At 52.5% G+C, this 22,150-nt stretch overlaps 1 protein-coding gene and 1 long non-coding RNA gene across 2 annotated transcripts in view; one reads left to right on the forward strand and one right to left on the reverse strand.

Moving 5' to 3' along the window:
• The window catches only part of SLCO2A1 (solute carrier organic anion transporter family member 2A1), an 85,160-nt gene extending 64,806 nt beyond the window's left edge, over positions 1–20,354 (forward strand). Inside the window, exons 5-14 of the mRNA XM_023260547.2 lie at positions 186–284; positions 2,819–2,955; positions 4,739–4,817; positions 5,374–5,538; positions 6,585–6,774; positions 8,452–8,617; positions 11,015–11,178; positions 14,817–14,881; positions 17,316–17,439; positions 18,397–20,354. Coding sequence (XP_023116315.2) covers positions 186–284; positions 2,819–2,955; positions 4,739–4,817; positions 5,374–5,538; positions 6,585–6,774; positions 8,452–8,617; positions 11,015–11,178; positions 14,817–14,881; positions 17,316–17,439; positions 18,397–18,517 — 1,310 coding nt within the window. The 3' untranslated portion in view covers positions 18,518–20,354. The remainder of the gene's footprint in view (positions 1–185; positions 285–2,818; positions 2,956–4,738; positions 4,818–5,373; positions 5,539–6,584; positions 6,775–8,451; positions 8,618–11,014; positions 11,179–14,816; positions 14,882–17,315; positions 17,440–18,396) is intronic.
• Positions 6,334–8,452, reverse strand: LOC123380129. The gene is made up of 2 exons (XR_006585488.1): positions 8,139–8,452; positions 6,334–7,165 (listed from the first exon to the last, which is right to left on the reverse strand). It is a non-coding gene; the product is annotated as an uncharacterized LOC123380129 (long non-coding RNA).
• Positions 20,355–22,150: the final 1,796 nt, after the last annotated feature.

Here is a 22,150-nt window from a genome sequence, read left to right on the forward strand (position 1 = left end):
ACAGTTCTGGTTGTGCGCATCTCAGGACCTTGAGGGATCCTGGTCTTGTCTATGGGAAATGCCTTCAGTGTGGACTTGTCAGGGCCAGGGGACAGATTCCTGACATCTCAGGAATCCCTCAGCTAGGGAAACAACCTGGTACCCTTTCCATCTCCTCAGCCTCCTTTCTCTGCTCCCGTTTCCAGCCATCTTATTTGCCATCTCTGTATTCGGGCCGGCTTTCGGGTACCTGCTGGGCTCCGTCATGCTGCAGATCTTCGTGGACTACGGCAGAGTGGACACAGGTGAGTGTGGGCGAGGATGCCCATTCCATCACCGGTTCCACGAAGCAGCCTCCCAAGCCCCAGACAGTCGAGGAAAAAATGAAACTTCCACTCCAGATGCTCAGGACTCCTCTTTCCCTCACTCGTTCACTCCTGCAGAGCCTCAGACAGCCAGCCAGAAGCAGACAGCACACCTCCTCTTCCCAGGCTGGGCTGGAAAACACACTTTCTGTCCTCAAGAAGTTTGTAACAGGACACCTTGAGACCTGGAGCAGGGCCTCAGGTGTTGCTAACACGGCTGCCCGTCTTGGTGGTGGTATTAAAAATAGTTTTATGGGGGCGGCACCTGGGTGGCTCAGTCAGTTCGGCTCAGGTCATGATTTCATGATTCGTGGGTTTGAGCCCCACGTCTGGTTGTGTGCTCACAGCTCAGAGCCTGGAGCCTGCTTTGGATTCTGTGTCTCCTTCTTTCTTTCTGCCCTTCCCCCCACTCGTGCTCAGTCTCTCTCTCTCTCAAAAAAAAAATAGTTTTATGGTTCTTTGATTCTAAGATGGTTTTGATTGTTTAAAAAAAAAGATCTGATAAGAGCTGTTTTGAGGGGAAAAAAACCAAGCAGTACACAAAATATACACATGGATTATGAGTCACATCCAGAAGGATATAACATCGTGTTTAACTCTGTGGGCATTGGTAGTAGCTCAGCTGTGTCTAATGCTGATTCCACCTCTCACTGGCTGAGTGCTCTTTAGCAAGTGTCTTTATCTTTCTGTGCCTCAGTTTTCTCATCTGTAAGATGGGGCTAGTGATAGTAAAATAGAGTCGTTGTAAGGATTAGCACATGTCTGATATATATTAAGAGGTTCACAGGTGTGAGCTCTTGTTCTTCACAAAATGGTATGGACTAAATCACTGTGTATCTTAGAAAGAGAAAATACAGGGGCGCCTGGGTGGCTCAGTCGGTTAGGCGGCCGACTTCAGGCTCAGGTCATGATCTTGCAGTCCGTGAGTTCGAGCCCTGCGTCGGGCTCTGTGCTGACAGCTCAGAGCCTGGAGCCTGTTTCGGATTCTGTGTCTCCCTCTCTCTGACCCTCCCCTGTTCATGCTTTGTCTCTCTTTGTCTCAAAAATAAATAAACGTTAAAAAAAAAAAAGAGAAAATACAATCCATAGACCAGGGCACAAGCACTGAGTTAACCATTCATGGAGCCAGCCCCATGATGAATCCTGCAAGGGCTCCTCGCCTTTGTAAGCTTGTTCCATGGCACCCAGCCTCCCACAAGGCAGGGAGGGCCAGCACTATAACAGAGGGGCCGGCGAAGTGCTTTGGAAGCTCCAAGCAGGCAGGAGACAGTGCTACTTCCTGAGGTGGGCAGGGAGGGCTTCTCAGGCAGCTGATGTCTGCATCAAGCCCCACTGATGGGTGGGATTTCTGCAGGTAGTACTGGGAGGGAAGGCCCTCCAGGTGGAGAAAAACTCATGGACAAAGCCAAGAGGTGGAATGTGTGTGGGGTGTGAGGGTGATACATAAAGTTCCTGCCAGCCAGAAGATATGGCTGCAAGGCAGGTCTGAGCCAGACCCTCAGGAATAATGCTCTCAACAGTTCTTCACACACAGATCAGGGTCTGCCCATCTCACAAAGATTGTAGACAGGCATTAAACCTGCCATGCTGCCAGAGTCCACAGACTCCTGTTTCTGGGGACCATCAGACCATGATGCCTTCCTTGTGGTATCTCCTGCCTTGACTTCACATGATGGGGAAAAGCCAGGGGAAGCTTTCTGCCTCAGGGTCAAGCCATCTTTGCCCTTTTACTGGCACTTCCTGAGTTGATTCTTGCCTCTTATTGTCCAAAAAGACTAGCAGCTGAGCTCTCAGTACCAGGGACAGTGCCTAGGGATGTCTGTCATTGTTTGGCTGCGGGCCATACTGCTACCTTCTCCTTCCCTCTATGCCCCTGTAGTTTCTTTACAAAGAGAAACACAATGGCAGACTCTCAGATGCAGATGGGAGACCTGCCAGGAAAACCATTTCCTTTGGAGGCCAAGGAGCCCACTCTGATGATTGTTGTTCCTTCAGGCTCCTCCTAAGGACTATGGGGATTCCTTTCTTAGGGTCAATAAAGTTGGGAAGCAGTAGCATTCAGTGGTTAAGAATGGTTAAAATTGAGCAGTCAAATGGCACTCACTAGCCTTAACCTTGCACCAGGGCAAGGTTGACTTCTCTGGTCCTCAGTGTTCTGATTGGTTAGAGGAGAATGGATGCAGCCTCCTTTGCTATTATTCCTACCAGGGGTTGGGAATAAAATAAGGTGAGGCCAAGGTTCTGATTCCTTCAGCCTGGGGATTCTCTGGTGCTCTCCTTTATGCAGAGTGGCCGCTATGCTCTGGAGACCAGATGGCCTGGAGAGGGAATATTGTCTTGACCCAGGTTCTAGCTCATGGCTTACCTCTTCTCTATCCTGGGAAGAAAGTTCCCTTGATCAGAGGCCCTCATTCCAGTAAAGTGAGATTCCGTATTCATCCAGAAAACACTTGTTCCCTTTGCTTTCTCTCCAGCTGCAGTTAACCTGAGCCCCGGAGACCCCCGGTGGATTGGAGCCTGGTGGCTCGGGCTGCTCATCTCCTCAGCCTCCTTGGTTCTCACCTCTTTTCCCTTTTTTTTCTTTCCTCGAACAATGATCAGGGAAGTGGAGGTAAGGTTCTGAGAACCCCTGACTCTACCTATAGAACTTCAAGAAAGGGAGGTGGGGATCAAATTAAACTGAACTGAGAAGCTGCAGCAAGTTAAGCAAATTCTGCATGAAATCTAAATGAGTTGCATGATACAGGACTTCTCAAAGGCTTTAGGTGAGAGTGCTGGTGAATTCCCTAAAGATGGGTTCTCACCAGTGTCCCCTTACCACTTCAACACCTCAGCTGTCAGGACAGCTTCAGGGAATGTAGTTTGGGAAACTACATGAGTAGTTGAACAAATGAGTTCATCTAAACTGGGATAAAGAGTTAAAAGCTAGTAAAAGCAGAATATATGACCTGGCACCATCTGAACCTGCAGGACTGAGTGGGAAGGGGGTCCCTAGAGCTAAAGAGCATAAGGGTGGCCTGAGAGTGAGCTTACTCTGAGCACTTGGACCTTCCATGTGTCTGCCAGCCCTGTCTGCTGGGAACGAAGTCAGGAAAGGATGAAAATGGAAAACAGAGAAGTCTGGTGGGGCTCTGATGTTAGGCTGAGGGTCTAAAACTTAAAGTTCTGGGGCACTGCAGTAACTGGGTGGCCAGCTGGGTTGAAGGTCAGGGAGTCAGGGAGGAGTGAAGGCTGACCATCTGAAAAAGCCGGTGTAGAGACAGGGGATGAGACCGAGCACCGGGGCAGTGGTTGCTGGACAGCTGAGGCAAGGGCAGGCAGAGATATTCTTGGAGGGGGTGCTAAGGACTCAGCAGTGAGCCAGACTGGAGGAGAAGAGGGACCGAAGTTAGCATCAAGGTTCTGAGCCAAAGCTCCACATTGGGCAGTGAGATGTAGGCCCCTGTGTGGGAGGAGGAACAGGGGTAGGAGAGCCTTCGCTTGTCTTGGGGAAGAGTTTTGGAGGTTGGCAGTACATCGTGGTGGTTTTGGAGTCAGGCAAACCTGAGTCTGAGTCCAGGTGTGTCACTTAAAACCTTGCCAAGTGATCTTGGACAAGCTTCCTCGTGTCTAAGTTTCCTTTACAATACTGGAGATAGAGCACCTGTCTCAGAGGAGGCCATGAGGAGTGACAGTGCATGTGGCATGCTGGGCACAGTGTCCAATGTGGACTAAGCACTCAGTGCATGGGAGCTCCCACGCCTGGTAATGTGTTCCCCTGGGGGGCCGTGCACACCTGTGTAGGGGTGCAGAGTTGCAGCTGATGAGTTCATAAGTGGTAGGCGAGCTCACTGAAGTGGTATGAACAGAAAGCATGGGCCAGGGGCCGGGACCAAGCCTTGGTTGAGCAGGACTCAACTCTGGGCCCGGAAGGAAGCAGTGACTCCATAGAGGAGATAGACAGAAAGAGCTGGAAACAGAGGTCATTCTAGACCAGTGTATCCCAGAAGCCTGCAGCCCCTGGAATCTGAGGACAGGGAAGAAGTGCAGCCACAACAGAGAGACAGGGAGTGAGATCTGATCAGATACCTTTTGGCATCAGTCACGGGAAAGTTAGAGGTGATAACATGCTCAGAGGTATTTCAGGAGGCATTGACATAGATGTGTTCTGGCTGGCAGCCACAACTCTGGGTTCACTAACATGCAGGTGGTGTTCGTTTCAAGAGAGCATTCTCTGGGTGCCCTCCCACACCCACACCCACACCCACACCCACACCCACACCCACACACACCTGGGGTGGGCAGCTCACTGCTGCCCATCCCTGAGCCACCAAGACCAGGAGGGTCAAGGGCCCAGGGAAGGGTCACAACAAGGAGCCTCGGACATTAACATTCACCTCCTTCGCTGCCTTCAGAGGTCTCCTGCCATAGTGGACGAGGCAAGGAAGATGGACGAGGTCAAGCCAAGAAGCTCCCTGCTGGATTTCATTAAACGTAACTGACTGACCTGGCAAAGCCCTGGAGGTGGTGGGGGGGGGGTTCTGTCTTGAGGGAGGTTCAGGGGGTACCCCAGCCCATGTGGTATTGTGTGTGGTGAAGGTCAGTAAGAACAGGTGGTCTGTAACTGGCCCATCTCCCAGGAGGGGTTCTGCCAGGGGTCCTGGTGACTGCTTCTTTGCAGGTCCCAGGAGACTCAGATTTAGCAGTCAGCCCTGCCTCCATGGTCTGGCCCCGTGTTCTGTCCCCTCCTTTCACATGGAGGTGGCTGTCATGTGAGGAGAATGTTCCCGGTGTTAGTCCTATTTCTATCCAGCCTCCGCCTGATATCTTGTAGGCATGTCCTCATTTTACTTAGCCTGTGAGTATGTTGAGTGGGAGTCGAGCAGCTCTGTGCCCCCAGACTGGCCACTGAACACTTTGGTGCCTCAGATCTGCCATGAGAAAGAGAGGAAAGCTGCCTGGAGGAGGAGGAAGGGCAGTGACCTAGTATCAAGGTACCCCTGGGATGACTACCACGAAGGCCTGGCCCCTGACAGCCGTCTGATTACAGGGTTTCCCCGCATCTTCCTGAGGTTGCTGATGAACCCGCTCTTCATGCTGGTGGTCCTGGCCCAGTGCACCTTCTCCTCTGTCATTGCCGGCCTCTCCACATTCCTCAACAAATTCCTGGAGAAGCAGTATGGTGCCTCCGCAGCCTATGCCAACTTCCTCATCGGTGAGTCCAGAGGGTGAGGGCGCTGTAGGAGCTAGGGGGCCTGCCTGAAGGAGAGGCTGGGCCCTCTGCCGCCCATACAGGATGGGTGAGGCCAGACCGGACACAGATAAGAGCCAGAAGAGCACTGTGGCCCTGGGGAAAGAATTTTAAGGACACTTTTCCTGGTTAGCCATCTAGAAGGTCTTTGGCAGATCTCTGGGGCCCCTATAATTCCAGGCAGGGAGAGGCAGAGGCTGGGGTCTGCCTTCCTTTCCATCAGAAGAGCTGGAAGCCTAAGGGCTTCCCAAAGGTCCTGACATCATCCGGGGCAACAGAGGAAAGAGAAAGGTGTAATTTGGGACTAGGCAAAATGCCTCCTGGTTTTTTCCCTTCTTCACCAAGGACTTGAATACATTCTCCTGGGTAAGGAGTATGTGGCCCAGTGATTCTCCACCCTGGCTGCACTTTAGGACCCCCTGGACAGCTTTAAAAAGTACAGATACCCAGGCCCCACCCTCAGTCAATGAAAGCAGAATCTCTGGGTGGGGCCCAGCATTGGTATTTTTTGCCAATTGAGAATCACTGATGTGGTCCCAACCAAGTACCGAAGTGAATTATTGAGCCCAGTCCACAGGTGAGCTTGACCATAGGGATGTGGCAAGGTGGCCAGGACCTCACGCCTCTAGCTTTCAGGCACCAACCAGCACATCAGGCAGGGAGCACCACTGTGTGACTCATGTGGTGACAGTGAGGGTGCAATGAGGGGCCAGGTAATGAAAAGCACTTACTAAATGCACATTCAACCCACATCCCTGGGACTGCAAGGGCCCCATTTATTTCTCTCTCCTTTGCACAAGCAGGACAATCTGCTACATCAAGAGAACTCTGTAGATGTGTCTGGCAAACAGTAAGCGCTGAATTAATGTCAGCTCTTACCACAGCATTTGAATGTATCAAATGTCCCTTCAGGTAGTCGTGTCTCCTTGTCCATGGTTCAGCTCAGTGTCTGCGGCTCCTCACAAGACTCCCAGTCCTGTACACCCAGACCAGCTTCTCTTTACCTGTAGGTGCTGTGAACCTCCCTGCCGCGGCCTTGGGGATGCTGTTTGGAGGAATCCTCATGAAACGTTTCGTTTTCTCTCTGCAAACCATTCCCCGCGTGGCTGCCACCATCATCACCATCTCCATGATCCTCTGTGCCCCTCTCTTCTTCATGGGATGCTCTACCCCCACTATAGCGGAGGTCTACCCCCCCAGGTAATGGGAATGAGAGGTGAGAAGATCCCCTTCACTGAGGCCAGAGCCTGGATCTGGCTGTCGTGCGTCTTCCTTTCTGCTTCCTCAACTCCTCTCTTCTCTCCTTTCCGCTTTTGATCTAATCTCCTGTGTGGCAACTTAGAAAATGAGGCCTTGAATAATATGCTCACTTATGAAAAGAAATCAGAGAGTCCTATTGGGTCACCAGCAATCAGGGTCAGAGTTCTGTCTTTTGTTTTGTTTTGTTTTGTTTTGTTTTTAAGAAGCACCAAAAACTGGTTAATTTGGTTTCAGGATGAATCTGTAGGGCTGTGAGCCTCAGGAACCAGGAAATAAGCTATGTTTAGCATCAGCTCTGGGCCAGCTACAATTACAAAGTCTCCTTGAGCTGCTGAAGAAAGATGAGAGAAGGGGACTTGAAAAGATCTGGGAAAGAACAATGAAAGTGATGGCAGACTCAAACAAAATTAGGGCAGGTGAGGAAGAGGGCAGGTAAAGTACACCTGTCGGTTTGCATAAAGCAACCTGGTCCTAAGTTTTGAATCTGGTGTCATGTTCAGGAAGGGCTTTAGGGGCCTGTGAGGGGAGGGTGTGGAACAAAGAGCATTTGTTTTTACCTGAGTGCCCCTTCCAACGACTTCTTTTATATTTTGCCTAACAAGGTTGCAACGTTTGGACATACTGTACCTTTCTGTCTTGGTGTTTTCTCTTTTTCTCTGAAATTACCTCTTCTGTCTTTGGTGGGTGAAGGAGGGAAGGGAGGGCTGCTCAGGGCGGGACCCCCCCCCCCCCACCACCAGGGTGCGTTGTTCTGCAGGCTGACTGTGGATTGAGAGAGGCCGAGAGAGCTTGGAGCCCCTGGGCTCCTCTCAGTGGGGGTTTTTAGCACAGGGCTCTGTCATCAGACTGAGGAGAGTCTGGCACAGCCCTTTGTAGCTGGGGAAAGTTACTTGTCTCATCTGCAGTTTTCTCATCACAGAAGCAATGGAATTAATTGAAGAGTTGTCATGATGGCTGCATGAAAAGCTGTGAGCATGGTTCCTGGCACATAAGAGGCACCCCATTACTGTTAACTATCAGTGGTGTCATTGTTTTAGCAGCCCCCTGGCTTGGGGTTTGTCAGCCTATGCCTACCCTCCCCAGAGACGATCATGAACATCAGATGTGGCGGGGGGGGGGGGGTGGTGAGAATGGTGAGGTCAGCTGGTGAAACCCCCTTGGGTGCAGCACAGGGGGTGGAGCGACCTAGGCAATGTCTCCATAGACCCAGAGACTGGAGCCCTCTTGACCCCAGATTGCCTCAAGGAGCCCCAGCCTTCCCTCGGCCTGAGCACAGATGAAGGAGAAGGGAAGGGAAATATTACCTGTGACTTTGCATAGCATCTGCAGTCTCTTTCATAGGAGTCCTGGCTGGTTGGGTATCTTGACGTCTTTCTTCAGTGTGGGGTTTGCTGACCATGCCTTGCCGAGCTGCACCTGGTGATGCCATGAGCCCTGATCAGGCAGTCAGTTCACCATCGGCTCCGATAAGCATCATTCAGGTCCCAGGGTGGCGCTGGCCCAAGACAGAGACGCACAGGCACACTAAACAGGCGGGAAACTCACACTGGGCTGGCGTGAGTAGACTTTTCTTTGGTCTTGCTTTGTTTGATTCCCCATTTCCTGTTTTGCTGGCAGGACATCAAGTCCTATACATCCGCAGCCTCCTGCCTGCCGCAAGGACTGCTCGTGCCCAGATTCCATCTTCCACCCGGTCTGCGGAGACAATGGAGTGGAGTACCTCTCCCCGTGCCACGCCGGCTGCAGTGAGATTAACGTCAGCTCGGTAGCCTCCAAGCAGCTGGTAAGGGTGGGAGAAGCCCCGTGGGGTCTCTGTGCTCAGCATGTGCCCTCGCAGACCACTCCTAGGCTCCAGGATGGGCAGACTGCCACCCACCCCACACTCATTCCCAGCTTCTGGCCTCTGGGCCACACCCGCCCTCTCTCCACCTCCCCTTCCCTAAGGTCATGACCAGATGCCTACAGCCCAAAGTCAATTAAAGATTGGCCGATGTTCAACAGATTCACATTCCTGAGGCCTAACAATGCTCAGAGCAGAAACAAGCCAAAGAACTGCTTCAGCTGAGGCCTTTGAGCCTCATCCCGAAGGATCCTAATGGGCATCCTGGATCCTGCATACTGGCTGTGTAGAAAGCCACAGAGGCAGGCCTAGATAAACAGGGCAGAGGATCTTCTGTGATGTGGCCCCAGAAGGTTAGAGCTGGAAGTGTGACCTAGGGCATTCAGTGGAACCTGTCAGCCCCTACATGTGGCCACACAACTGACCTGAAGTCCTGAGCTATTTAGGGACAGATCTGGGACTAGAACCCAGGACCCGGCCTCAGTCTGGGACACATCTGTTCAAGGTCACATATCTCCTCACCAGCAGCCTTCCAGTGGTGCAACCCACATTCACTATGCCCACCTGGCAAGGCTCTAATAGCCCTCTGAGTGCTATGCCTCCTGGATTCTAGGGTCAGTCAGCAGCAAACCAAGTCAAGACATTTGTTCAGTTATTCAACAAATATTTAGTGAACATCCAGCGTGGCCACAGAAGTTGAGGATTCAGCAGTGAACCCATCAGACAAGGTGCCTGCTCTCACTGAGTTTGCATTCTATCAAATAAACGCACAAGATAGTTTTAGAATGTAATCCATGCCCCCAAGAGACTTAATGGACAGAGAGTGTCTGGGGGCCTCCCTGAAGAGGTGACATTAGAACTGAACAACCAGAAGAGGAAGACCCTAGAAAGTCCTGGAAGTGAGGCATTCCAGGTAAAGAAACAGCAAGAGCAACGCCCTAGGGCATGACCTAGCTGGGTGCAGGAGAAAGCAGAGAAGGCCAGGGTTGGTGCTGAGAGGCATGTCACACATAGGCCAAGGCTGGCCAGGCCAGGCCGAGGATTTGGATCTACCTTTTCCTAAAAGCAATGGGAAGTCTGTTCAGTTCTGCTAAAGATGCCCTAAGGAAAAGCATACGCCTCGTTCCTTTAAGCCTGTGTGGAAGGCATGGACAAGGCTAGCCCCACTTAGCATCATCCTCTGAGAGCACAGGGCAAGGCTGCTCCCACAGCCACCTCTGTGGGCAGGTGGAGGACAAGGAGTGCAGACATGATGCTCTCTCCATTGCCTTCTAGTCAAATGAGTCTGTGGTGGCTTCTGTGGTTTCCTTATCTTTATTTACTTACCTCTGACTCATCTGCTTCCAGAAATCATCTTGACAGGTTTCCAATAATTACACAGAGCCATTAGCATAATATCAAGAACAGACGGGAAATTACAAAGGGAAAAGATCTATGTTAAAAAAAAAAAAAATCCAGACTGAGGGAACTAATAGCCATACTGCACATAACTTATTTCTGAGCTTCCTGGCAGCCAAAACAAAGAAGGTGTGTAGTTCCTGCTGTCTGCCAGAAGGGGGCATACTAGCTCCTTAGTTCTGGTCCTAGCCTTGTAACTGCTATGTGTCATAGCACTTAAATGGTCATAGGCTAGTCCATCAGATGCTGTGAAAGGTAAGGTGAAGACCACCTGTCACGGGCAGTGGCCACCAAGGCCAGTCTTACAAGAGTGCTGAACCATCTGGATTTGCAGATTTGAGACAGAGGCCTCAAATTCACTAGAAGCCTTCACAGACGGGAGGAGGCCTTCACTAGAGGCCTTCACAGACGGGAGGAGTTCCGCTCAGGCAGAGGCCTAACAGATGAAGAGCTCAGTGGATTCAGCTAGGTTCCCACTGCTGTCTCCTATTTATACTTTTCTTACCTTCCGTGCAATAAGCACACAAACTGCAAGAACACCACCCACAAAACCACTGCTGCTGGGCACAGGCCGGCCTGGCCCTGAAGAGAGCCCTCCCAGCCCCTGGTCCCAAGCTGGGTAGGCCTTGCCTGGCAGTGGGATCCTGCATGTCCTGATGTGAGTGGAACCGCTGGAGGGGCCCAGCCCATGCTAGATGACCGGTTTTGGTGAAGATGGTTTTGATTGCCCAAACAGAGGTCAGAGGTGGTATCCATGGGGCACCTCGAACCCCTCACCGAGTCTGCTCTCCAGCCTCCACATGCAGCATCGCCCAGCTCCCCAGGGCAGAGCTGTCAAAACCTGAGGGGCTCTTAGGCTAGAGCTGGTGCAGGCGTTTGTCACGTGTGGAGGCCAAATAATAACAGCAGATTTCCCCCTCCCCTCTCCCTCTCCTTCCCAAGACCTATTTGAACTGCAGCTGTGTGACCGGGGCGTCCTCTTCAGCCAAGACGGGATCATGCCCCATCCCCTGTGCCCACTTCCTGCTCCCGGCCATCTTCCTCATCTCCTTCGTGGCCCTCATAGCCTGCATCTCCCACAACCCGCTCTACATGATGGTTCTGCGGTGAGTGCGCCTCTCCTTCCCCATGCTGCCTGCTTCTGCCTCTCCTTCCTCTCCCTCAGAGTCCTTTGAACGCCAATCAGCAATGCTCTTTGGATGATGCAGGACGGTGATACTAACACAACAATGCCGGGGGCCCTGCCGAGCCAGACTTGGTGCGGAGCCCCTCACTGTGCTGCCTCAGTCTGTCTCAGGGCACCCATGTGCCCTGTTGGCACCTCCACTCTGCACTGAGAGACCCCAGCCCTGGGAGGGCAGAGCCATGAACAGTTAAGTCCTGATGAAGCCGGGCTGCCTGGTTCCATGCTGTGGAAATGCCTGTAGATTCAGTCATATTTAAATCCTGGAAGAACTGAGAAGAAGGAGGAGAATTGAGTTAGATGCACAAAATCAAGGAAGAAAAATGTGAAAAGTTTTTCCAGAGACAGAATGAAGGCTATGAGGAAGAATGAAAATAAGAAAAGCCCAGTGTGTGAGGAGCCAGGACCAAGTTCTCCAGTCAGAAGGGAGAAGCTGGCCAAGGTGGGAGGGGAGGACAGAGGTGTTCCATTACAGTGGCGGTGAAATGTCTCTGAAGTTTTAGCAGGGAACTGACCCTTCCTTCACCTCATCCTCTGCAAAAGGGAAAACAACATTTCAACCAAGTTCACCTAACCCACCCCTGCCCGCCTCTTTCCTGTCCTCACCCACCTTGAAAGAAGAAAGGGAAAAACACAGGATTTGGATGCCCATTGCTAGGGTCAAAGACCCAGCTCTGCCATGCGTTGGCTGAATGCCAACCTCACCAAGTCTCAGTTTCCTCATTTATGAAAAGAGGTTAATGATAATTGACAGGAAAGGACTGGTGTTAGGATTACCTGGTAAATTGCCTTGTAAATATAAGGTATCCTACATATTAATTATCATTATTAACCAAACTCTAAGAATCATTAACAGGTAGCTAAGTGCCAATGACCTATTTTTCCCAAAAGGCTAGGAGATGAAGAACAGAAGCAGCCGCTTGTCAGGACCTGGGATTTTATCCTAATTATAAGTTAGCTTGCAAACTACCAAGCTCCTGTTTTTGTTACTGTTTCAAGAATGCTGGCAGAAGACAGGAGACTCCTGGTTCAAAGATAAAGGACTATTACTCACAGCACAGTAAGGAGCATGAACATCATTTATCCTTGTGTTCCACATCCCATGGGGTGACCTGGAGCACCCAGGTGTATGTTTCACATGCAGTGAGCTTATGACACAGTGAGGAACACTGAGCTTGAGAGAGTCACAGCTATATAGACCAAGACTGCTCTTAGTCTAGGGGAAGATTTTACCCCATGCCTCCAGGTTGCTCACTGCAACCACCATCCTGAGAAATGGCGCAGAAAAAGAGCAGTCAGAATCTCGTGTTCTTAGCATATTCCACAGGAATGTGTGGGGATGCTCAGAGCCAGAGCATTTTGCTTCTCCCAATACCATCAGTACCCTCTTTCTACCACTTCCCACCCTGTGCAGTCCAAGCATGAGTACTTTCACCTGAGGCCTCTGGGTGGGGTTACCTCTTGCACCAGGACCAGATGGGCCGTGGAGGACCCTCTAACCCTGAGAAAGATGTGTGGGTGGCCAGGATGAGGAGAGGGAACAGGATAAGGAAATTTCACAGGGAAGTCCCTGAGCAGTCTGCCTCCCAGAAGACTCCAACAAGCCTTAGAGATAGGGAAGCTGTGGAGAAGGAGCATCATTTCAACCACAGGATGGGCTTTCCTAGGAAACCTCTCCCTTCTAAGTCTGGCAGGGGCTGAAGTGAAATTGAAGAGGCTCCAGGACCCCAAAATTGTTTAAAGATAAATCCCACATGGGGCGCCTGGGTGGCGCAGTCGGTTAAGCGTCCGACTTCAGCCAGGTCACGATCTCGCGGTCCGTGAGTTCGAGCCCCGCGTCAGGCTCTGGGCTGACGGCTCAGAGCCTGGAGCCTGTTTCCGATTCTGTGTCTCCCTCTCTCTCTGCCCCTCCCCCGTTCATGCTCTGTCTCTCTCTGTCCCAAAAATAAATAAACGTTGAAAAAAAAATTTAAAAAAAAAAAAGATAAATCCCACTGGGAAAGATGGGAAAACAGATGCTATTTAGCATGGAGAAGGTGAAGCTTAAAGATGACTTTGTAGGTGACCCAACTGTTGTTTGTACCCTGACCCCCAACTAGGCATGGAAATACAGGCTGTGAGGGAAGCTTCACCAGAAATGTGGAAGGAGAGAGTGGGCAGAATGCCAGAGTTAATTCACCTCCAATGTCAGCAGACACCATAAGAGGCTCAAGTTGTCCATCAGAAGGCAAACTGGGGTGCCCAAGCCCCATTCAGTTCAGAATCTAGGGGAGTCTGCCCAGGGACAATGACCAAGACTTATGAATTGGGCCACTGGAGGGACCTATAGGCATAAAGGGAGCATCCATTAGATTGAGATTTGAGGCACTTTCCACTGGGGGGGTCCCAAGTGGCTGTCTTTTTCCCCTGCTGCACCCCATGAGTACTGTTTCCACTGGGCCTTCCTTCAGAGGAACTGGAAGAGGGTCCCATTCCTCTCTGCTAGCAGGACTGTGGGGACAGAACAAAACGTGTGCAGAGACCTGGAGATTAGTTCTGACTTCCCTTCCTTGATGTCCCCTCGGCCCCGAATGCCCTTCCCCCACAGATACCCACCCAGAAGTGTGGGTTTTCAGAGCACAGAGAAGCCTGATGCCTCTGCAGGCCACCCCCTGGCTCCCCACCTTGTGGATGGGGTGTCCTCCTTTTCTGCCCCACGCCCAGCTGGGATGGCAGGGCCTGGCAATACCACTGACAGATAGCTTCCCCATCTCTCTCTGAATCTCCTTCCTCAGCCAAACATTCATCCCCTCTTGAGGGAAGAAGGGTAGGGGTAAGACTGGCTACATAATCTGTAGGATCCAGTGCAGAATGAAAATGGGAGGCTCCTGGTTCCAAAATTATTGAGAATTTCAAGACGGCCGCAGCAGACCGTTAAACCAGACGTGGGGCCTTTCCGAGGGTGGGGGCCTGGGAGGCTGCACAGGCCACACGCCCAGGAAGCTGGCCCCAGGGAGAGGATTCTTTTCGTTGCACACAGAAGCCTACAGCCCAGGGGCCTTAATTAGACTTTCATCAGGGCTGTCTTTATTGCTATTTACACTCCATGGGAGTTGTTCAGGCCTGCTGCTCTGAACACACCCTTCCCCATCCTTCTGTCCGTTCCCAGCCTTTTCTGCCCTCTGCCTCTTGAGGGGACACTGGGCAACCCTGAAAGTCACAGGGACCAGTGGTTCTCAAATGCGAGTGTGCAACAGAATCTCGTGGAGGGCTTCCTAAAGCACAGATGGCCGGGCCCCGCTCCCAGAGGATCTGATTCTTAGGTCTGAGGTAGGGCCTGGGAATCTGCCTTTCTAACAAGTTCCTGGGGTGTGGGGAGGTGCTCATGCTGCTGGTCCAGCGATGATGCTTTGAGAACCACAGATGCAAACAACAGGAGCACTTGGCTGAAGTGAATCCAGTCGGTCAGGTGGCTGTCCGGCCCCTGGAGGGCAGGTTCTGGCATGCTCTGAGGTTGGCTGCCCCTGAGCGAAGGCACCGCCCTCGGTCGTCCGGCTGCTGACTTCCAATCTTCCTTTACAGTGTGGTGAACCAGGAAGAAAAGTCATTTGCCATTGGGGTACAGTTCTTGCTGATGCGCCTGCTGGGTAAGTGTCTGCGATGCCCCCTTCCTTCCTGGGGAGTGGCACCAGGCATCTGAGGGCTGTGAAGTGCAGGTTGGGGCTGCAGGAAGCCCTCTCTCATCTCTGCTGTGAAGAGAAGCTGTGCATGATCAAGCATCAGCAAAGGCCAAGACCCTATATGGACGGTTTCCCTGTTCCTTGAGGTTAGGAAAGATTCCATCTATGGCATCAATTCCAAACAAAACCATGTAAGAAAAATGAAAAGTGGACACAGCTGAGAATACCTAATAAAGAATTGAAGGCAGGTATTTTTTCATCTCTCTCCAAGAACTGGCTGTAGGAACAAAAACCCTGCATTCCTGTCCCAGAACAGCAGCTGAGCCCAGCCCTGGCTTCCCTCCCATTTTACAAAACTCCCTCCCTTGCCTCTATGCAGCAAATATTTCTCCTTGAGGTGGGGCGGGGGGAAGCCTCTGTCGACAGCCCTGCCCACGCTCCAGCAGCCCAGAGCCCACCCTCCACCCGGAGGGATGGAGCTGTGAGCACAGGATCAGTAATGCTCCCCACCCCCCACCCGAGGGCAAGCTCCCTGGGGGCATGGTCTGGGGGAGGCTGGGGCATGTGTGGACCTCACCGCCCTTTCCCAGAGGCTCGTGCTGGATCCTCCCTTCTTGACACATTCAGGAATCAATGTGCAGACCCTTGCAGTGACAGGTAAACCAAGTAAAGGGACTAAATTCAACTGATTATGAAGGACCCATTGTGCGCACACTGCAGTGGGGAATATGGCAATTGCCCCAGAGGGACTTCAGTTGCTATGGGAGTGGACTTTCTGACCCTACATGCTGAAATCCCTGCAGGGCCCATCGTGCATTATTATCCAGGAGCCAGGCCTCGCTTGGCCCTCCATTATCGTTCTGGGGTGTGTTGGTGATGTCCCTGGTGGGGCCTGCTGAGCGAGAACCTTTGAGGAATGAACCAGCCTTTTCAATGGGATTTCTCAGGCTCGGGTCACTTGCTCCCCTCCTTCCAGCACGGTGCCTTGGGACCCTCCTCCTCAGGCCTGTATTACCAGCATGGAGGATGCAGGGCAGTGGGCTCTACCCTGTCCTGGTGGCAGAGGCACTGCCGTCACCACACCTCCTTGCTGTCATTTAGCCTATCATACATGATTCATGTATCACTTGCTCCAAAATCTCTGCTGGGAAGGAAACCCTGCATTCTGCCCAACACAGCCAGCAGCTAGGACGGGCTCTGAGGACCTTCTCCTAGCCGCCTTGCAAACAGTCACGGTCCCACTGCTCAAAGCACCTGCTGCCTTTGTTTTCTCACTGGAGCTCAGACAACTCCATCTGGAACCACAGTTAGAAAATCCAGGCTGAAGGCATTTCCATTCATCACCCATGAACACAGCCCCACTCTGGGGTGGAAAGAAGGACATGGATAAAACCCAGCAAGTTTTAAATTACCCACTGAAATTTGGTTGAAAATTTCTCTGGATTTTGTTTCTATTTAGGGAAGCGTCCTTGGTGGACAATCCTTGTGGCCAGTTTCCATCCCCCGCTTAGCTGGAGACTTGGAAGTGAGCAGGGTCTGAGTAGAGAGGCTGGTTCTCAAAGGTTCCCATTATGGGTGGAGCCACAAGCAGATTTCCTCTTTCTTTCTTCCTGAAGCAGCTTCTCACAGGGCCCTAAAGCCAGTCTGGAGACTGTTCTGAGGGCAGGGTTTGGGGTGTGAATCCCGGACAAGCCCCTCCCCAGTCCCGAGACTGCCTAGAACTGTAGCTAACAATACAGGAGTCATTCTGAATATTTAACACCAGGACGTCATAGCCTCTGCCTCACCGCTCAGCTGTGGGGAAGTTCAGGGGGCTGGGGTAGAGGCTCTGAGCAGCCAGAGTGTTGGGGGTCTTGTGGGGGTGCTATCTCAGCCACAGAGGCAGCCTGTTGTGGTGAAAGATGGGACCAGAGGAAACCAGGGTTCAGAGCCCAGCCCTGACCCTCCCGGCTACGCAACGGTGAGCTAGCCATGCCCACCTTCCTCCTTCTTAAGACAAGGGTACCCACCCACCTGTGAGGACTTGAGGAGTCGATGCCCTCAGGAGGCTCCTGCCACAAGGTGGAGGTCAGCCTATCTCCACTTGGGACCAATCCAGCGTGAGAACTATGTGGTATGTCTGAGCTGGCATCACGGTGGCCTCTGTGACTCACTGCCCGGAAAGGATGGCTCAGGTCCCTTTTCTAAGCCTCTAGTGAAAGAGGAATTCATGCTTCTTGGGAAGCTATTCGGCTTTCCAAAGTCACTGTGGTTCCCAGGGCTGGGGCAGAGACGGTCTCATTCAGGCAAACCACACAGGGGCGATGGGTGGGTGGGTGTGCTCTCCTGTCACCCGGTCGGGTGCCTCAGCCTGCACCTCCATGTGACTGGACTCTCTCAACTCTCTTCCCACCGACACCAGCCTGGCTGCCGTCTCCAGCCCTCTACGGCCTCACCATCGACTACTCTTGCATCCGGTGGAGCTTGCAGTGCTCAGGGAGGCGCGGGGCCTGTGCCTACTACAACAATGATGCTCTCCGAGACAGGTGAGGGCCCGGCAGCCCGCCTTGGGGGGGGCTGGAGAGGGGGTCAGGCCCCAGCCCAGAGCAGAGGGCAGCCATCTGCTGTGGCAGCTCGGGGGGGGGGGGCGGGGGGGGGGCAGCCAGGCTTCTGAGGGAGGGGACTAGAGGGGCGCTGCCATGGAGAGGGACCAGGGGTCACTGGTGACAGAGAGCCATCCAGGTGATGGAGAGAGAGAGAGAGAGAGAGAGCCCACCAGCACACGCACACACTACTGGGAGCTAGCCCCTGGTCCACAGTCCCTCAGGAGGGGAAGCAGCAGAAAGAAGTTTGTCAAAGGGAAAGGGACTGGCTGCAGTCTGAGGCGAGGCTGTGGCTGTGGAATGATGCAGGCCATCTCCCATGCTCTGAGAGAGGTGGCCCCACTGTGGCTCATGGCACAGGTCAAGGGCAGGTGGGCCTAACCTGCCTCAGCACCCCTTCCAGCCATCTCACCTGTTGCCCATCACCATATAGACCAGAAACCGAGGGGAGAGTGGGCTTGCGGGGGTGGAACAGAGTCTGGAAACGGTGTCAGAGCGGCATAGAAGGCCGGGAGAGGGCTGGACCAAGAGGGCAGTGAGCAGACACCTGTCTCCTGGCTATGCTGGGAGGACCAGATGCTCCAAACTGGCTGGGGCTGCAGTGTTGTCTCTGGCCCTGGGAGCATGATGGGGCAGGGAGAGGGGGGCAGGGAGGGGGGCAGTGCAGGGGTGGGGAAGGACTACTGGATTGGGAACGTCATGCCTATTCTCTGGGAGGCTCCTGCCCGTGGGTCAGAGAGATGAGGAAAGTGGTCCCCAGCTGGGTGGTAATGGATCCTTACCTGACAACATAGTCCCTGGGCCACTGTGGAAATGATGATGCTCTTCTCCATGGCCCTGGGACCCGGTCCACAGAGCCTCCACACCCCCTCACTGGCCCCGCCTCCTCCTGCTGTACAGGTACCTGGGCCTGCAGGTGGGCTACAAGGCTCTGGGCACGCTGCTGCTCGTGTTCATCAGCTGGCGGGTGAAGAGGAACAAGGAATACAATGTGCAGGAGAAGGCTGCGGGCCTCATCTGACCCTGGATGCCCGGCCCGGCCCGGCCACTGCCCTGCTCCAGAAAGTGGACCCTGCACCCCCAACACCCACCTGTATTCACTGTTAACACATCACTTCCTTTTTGTTTTTTAAATAAGAGAGAAACCCCAGTCACCATTCGCCTTCCCTGCCTCCTCCTCCCCCAGGATTCCTTAGGTCCACTGTGCACCTGGGCTGGATGGGCACTGAGCTGGAGGGCCAGGTCTTCTCTGGATCCTCAGGAGGCTCTCCTCAGTGCTGGATGACCACCAAAGCAGCCCCGGCCCCTCACCAGCCTTGGGAGGTGGGGGTGGTTTCCTAAGTGGAGAGAGGAAAGGCGTATCTTCCCAGAGGAAAAAGGGAGAGGGCTGGATTATGATTAATGGCCAGATCCAGGCTAGAGGAGAGGTGAGCCTGGCTGTAGCCCCTTTGAGTCTCCGTTCAGCATCAGCACGGAACCCAGGAGGGGCTGGCCTCCTTCCCCTCAGATCTTTGTGTTCTGCTCTTAAAGGCCATCGTGGAAGCTGCCATGTTGGGAAGTATGGCCAGTCAGTCTCCTCTCAGTTCCCTCATCCTCAGGCACCAGAGCAGGGACCAAGAAACCCTGAGGGTGGGTCATCCAGATGCTGTTCATGTTAACTCTAGACCCTTCTGTGCTAAGAAAGCCACACCATGGTGAAGACTTGAGGAGGGCTGTGAAGTGGTCCGTAGCCCGACCTCCCACACCCACAAAGTGAGGACGAGACCACTCAACTCAGACTGATGAGAAGACCCTCCCCAAGTTTTCTTGGGAGCAGACGAGGTGGCCTCACATGGGCCTCCCTGTCTGGACCTCACCCTGTGTGTCAAAGAGTAAAGACGGGCAGTCCAGATGTCAGCAGAGCAAGTGATGAAGCTGAGGGGACGTCAAGGGCTACCAAGCTGGATGGCAAGCCGCAGCTCGCAAAATAGAGGCCAGCATGGTCGGCTCCCCTGTTCCAAACAAGCTTGTATTCACATTTTCTCAGCCTCTTCTCACTGCCCCTCTGTGGGCCTGGGTTGCACTACCCTGCTGCTATGTGGTAAAGGTTCAGAGTTAGAAGTCCACAAAGGAGGCCTTTCATCAACAAGTATTTTATTTATTGCAAAGCAGCTTTGTGCAAGGCAGTGCTAGTACATGGCGCTCCACCGAGCTTTCCTGAGACCTCCCCTCACCTCCCTCTGTCTACACTGGGCCTTCTTCCAGAGTGTGCTCAGTGGAGAGCAGCAGGAGAGGCACAGCACGAGCCCAGAGCTTATGAACAGGGTCTTGGCCATCAGTGTCCCACCAGGTTGCCCCTGAACCTGGCCCTTTGCCAGATAGACACCTGGCTCACCATGTCCTCTGGAGCAGCTGGGAACTGGTTATTGCCATGCGTGACTCTCTTGAGTGCCACTCCTCTTAGAAGAAGCATACCAGAAGCCACCTCTGAGAACGGCTTATATGGTAGTAAGCCAAAAAATGCATGTCAGTGGCCAAACTGCCATGAGACTGAAGTCTTTGTGAAAGCCACCATTAGAGATGGCTTTATTTCCTAAGCCACCTTTTTATTTCCAAAGATCTCACTCAGGAAGGGAGGCTCCATGCAACCTCAGGGGCCAGTTTCAGCATTTAAAATGGGTCTGCTTGGAAAACGATTCCCTGCAACTAATCCTGGTCCTTCTTGCTGCGATGTAACCAAATTCTGAAGGCACTACCTTCAGCTGAGCTGACAAACATCGGATGCCAGCCTGCAGATTCTGGAAGATTGGTTGCCCTCCCAAGGCTTTATTCTATTATGATATTGCTATTAATATATTATAATTTTGCTATTGCTGTAACTTGGTTATGAATTTGTACTGTCATGTGTATCTGTCAGAGGGCCCACAGAACTGTACTTTCTGGCCAGAGAAGGTGCCCAGGCCACAACCTCAGGGGCCCATAGCCATGGAGATCGGAGATAATGCGACTCTCAACCCATTAGCCTGGTATAGAGCAGGCCGCAGACGCTCCCTGTTCCTTCAGTGACATTCTGCAGATAACTGTCAAAGCCCACGGTCCTGGGCTCTCAGGAGGCCTAATAATCCCTGCCTGAGTTTATAGCCGTAAGTGGAATTGAACACCAACAGCTAAGTCCATGACATAAATCAGAATTAATATCATAATCATCATCGGTCACTTGGTCACAGCCAGTGCTACTGCTCCACAGCAAATCTTTTCTTCTGATTGCCAGCAGATAATATAATGGTGTCACCTTCATTTCACTTCTAGAGCAAAGCTGAAGGAACTTCCTAGAGTGCTAGACACTCATAGAGGATGTGGTTAAAATGCAAATTCCCGACCTCTCCAGCTAGCCCCCGAGTTGATCTCTGTGGATCTAAGAGGGCCCAGGAGTGGCACTTTCAACCGACCCCTCATGTGAGGCCGATGTGGGTGGTCTCTAAACCCTGTGTGGTGGGCCATCAGTGCAGCAGAACCTTGGGGACGCCCACTTGTGCCTAGGCCACTGAGAAATTTAGAGATTCTGTAGGCCTTTGGTAAGTAAAAGATGATTAGGGAAGGGGTGCCTGTTAATCTAATTTCCTGGGTGGCTGAAATCAGGAGGCAGCGGGCATGAACAACAGTCTAAGAGCTCACATTTATATTAAGTTCATACCAGTACTGACAGTGGAATTCTCACTCTCCAAGCTTAAGTGTGCTTACAAAAGTCACAATTACTCTTTAAATCAGTTATGTTTGATTTCTTGCTGTCTTCCTGCTGGCTGGCCGGAAATTTAGCACCAACCATCCTCAGGTCTGGCTCCCAAAGCACTTGGGTCCTGCCCGTATGAATCTCTGGTCCCTTCCCAGGCTGAGGCTCCCTAGTTGCCCTGCTTCCCCCTGAGGCTGGAAACCTTGCAGAGGCCAGATACAGGGCTAGGCCCACAGTGAAAATCAAATACCATATCTTCATAAATTATCCTTTGGCCTAAAGCCCTCTGGGGTGATCCTCACCACAGCCCCATGAGGGAGACCAGCCTGGTCCTAAGGCCCCACTTGAAGACGAGGAATCTGAAATCGAGGAGATCATTGTGGCCAACTTCACCCATATAACACCTGGCTGGGTCTGGACTTAAACCAGGCTGCCCAGATCTTTCTACTCGAGCCCCAGCTGCAGCCCCAGAGCCCCTACTAAGTTGTTCTGCTGAAATGGGGGGAAGCCCCTCTATTCCCACGGAACTTCACTGACCCATGGGGGGGGAGCAGAATCTACTGAGGGCTATGGAGGTAGGGAGGACCAGGTACCACTTCATTTACCCAGCTTCTATTCAAGTGGCAAGAACATTACCCTTGCTGAGTTAAAGGAGAGTCGCAGAGAAAGGGGACAAGGAGGAAAAAACTTTCAGGAGAAAAGGCCCTGAGAGAACTGAACACAGACCCACAAGGGAACACCCCCACCTGGTGGTGGGTTAGCAGAGTCCCGCTTAGGAAACAAAGCCGTAATGGGAGTTCTCTAATCGCTCTCAAAGATGGAGAGAAGCAGCTAAACTGGGGGCTGAATCCAGTCAGTCTCGGGTTGATATTAAAATATTATATTACCGAATCCCAAAGTGAGAGATTGGCAGGGGCTCTGTGTGTGTGTGTGTGTGTGTGTGTG

Source organism: Felis catus, chromosome C2, assembly GCF_018350175.1.
Source record: "Felis catus isolate Fca126 chromosome C2, F.catus_Fca126_mat1.0, whole genome shotgun sequence".
Lineage (NCBI taxonomy): Eukaryota > Metazoa > Chordata > Mammalia > Carnivora > Felidae > Felis > Felis catus.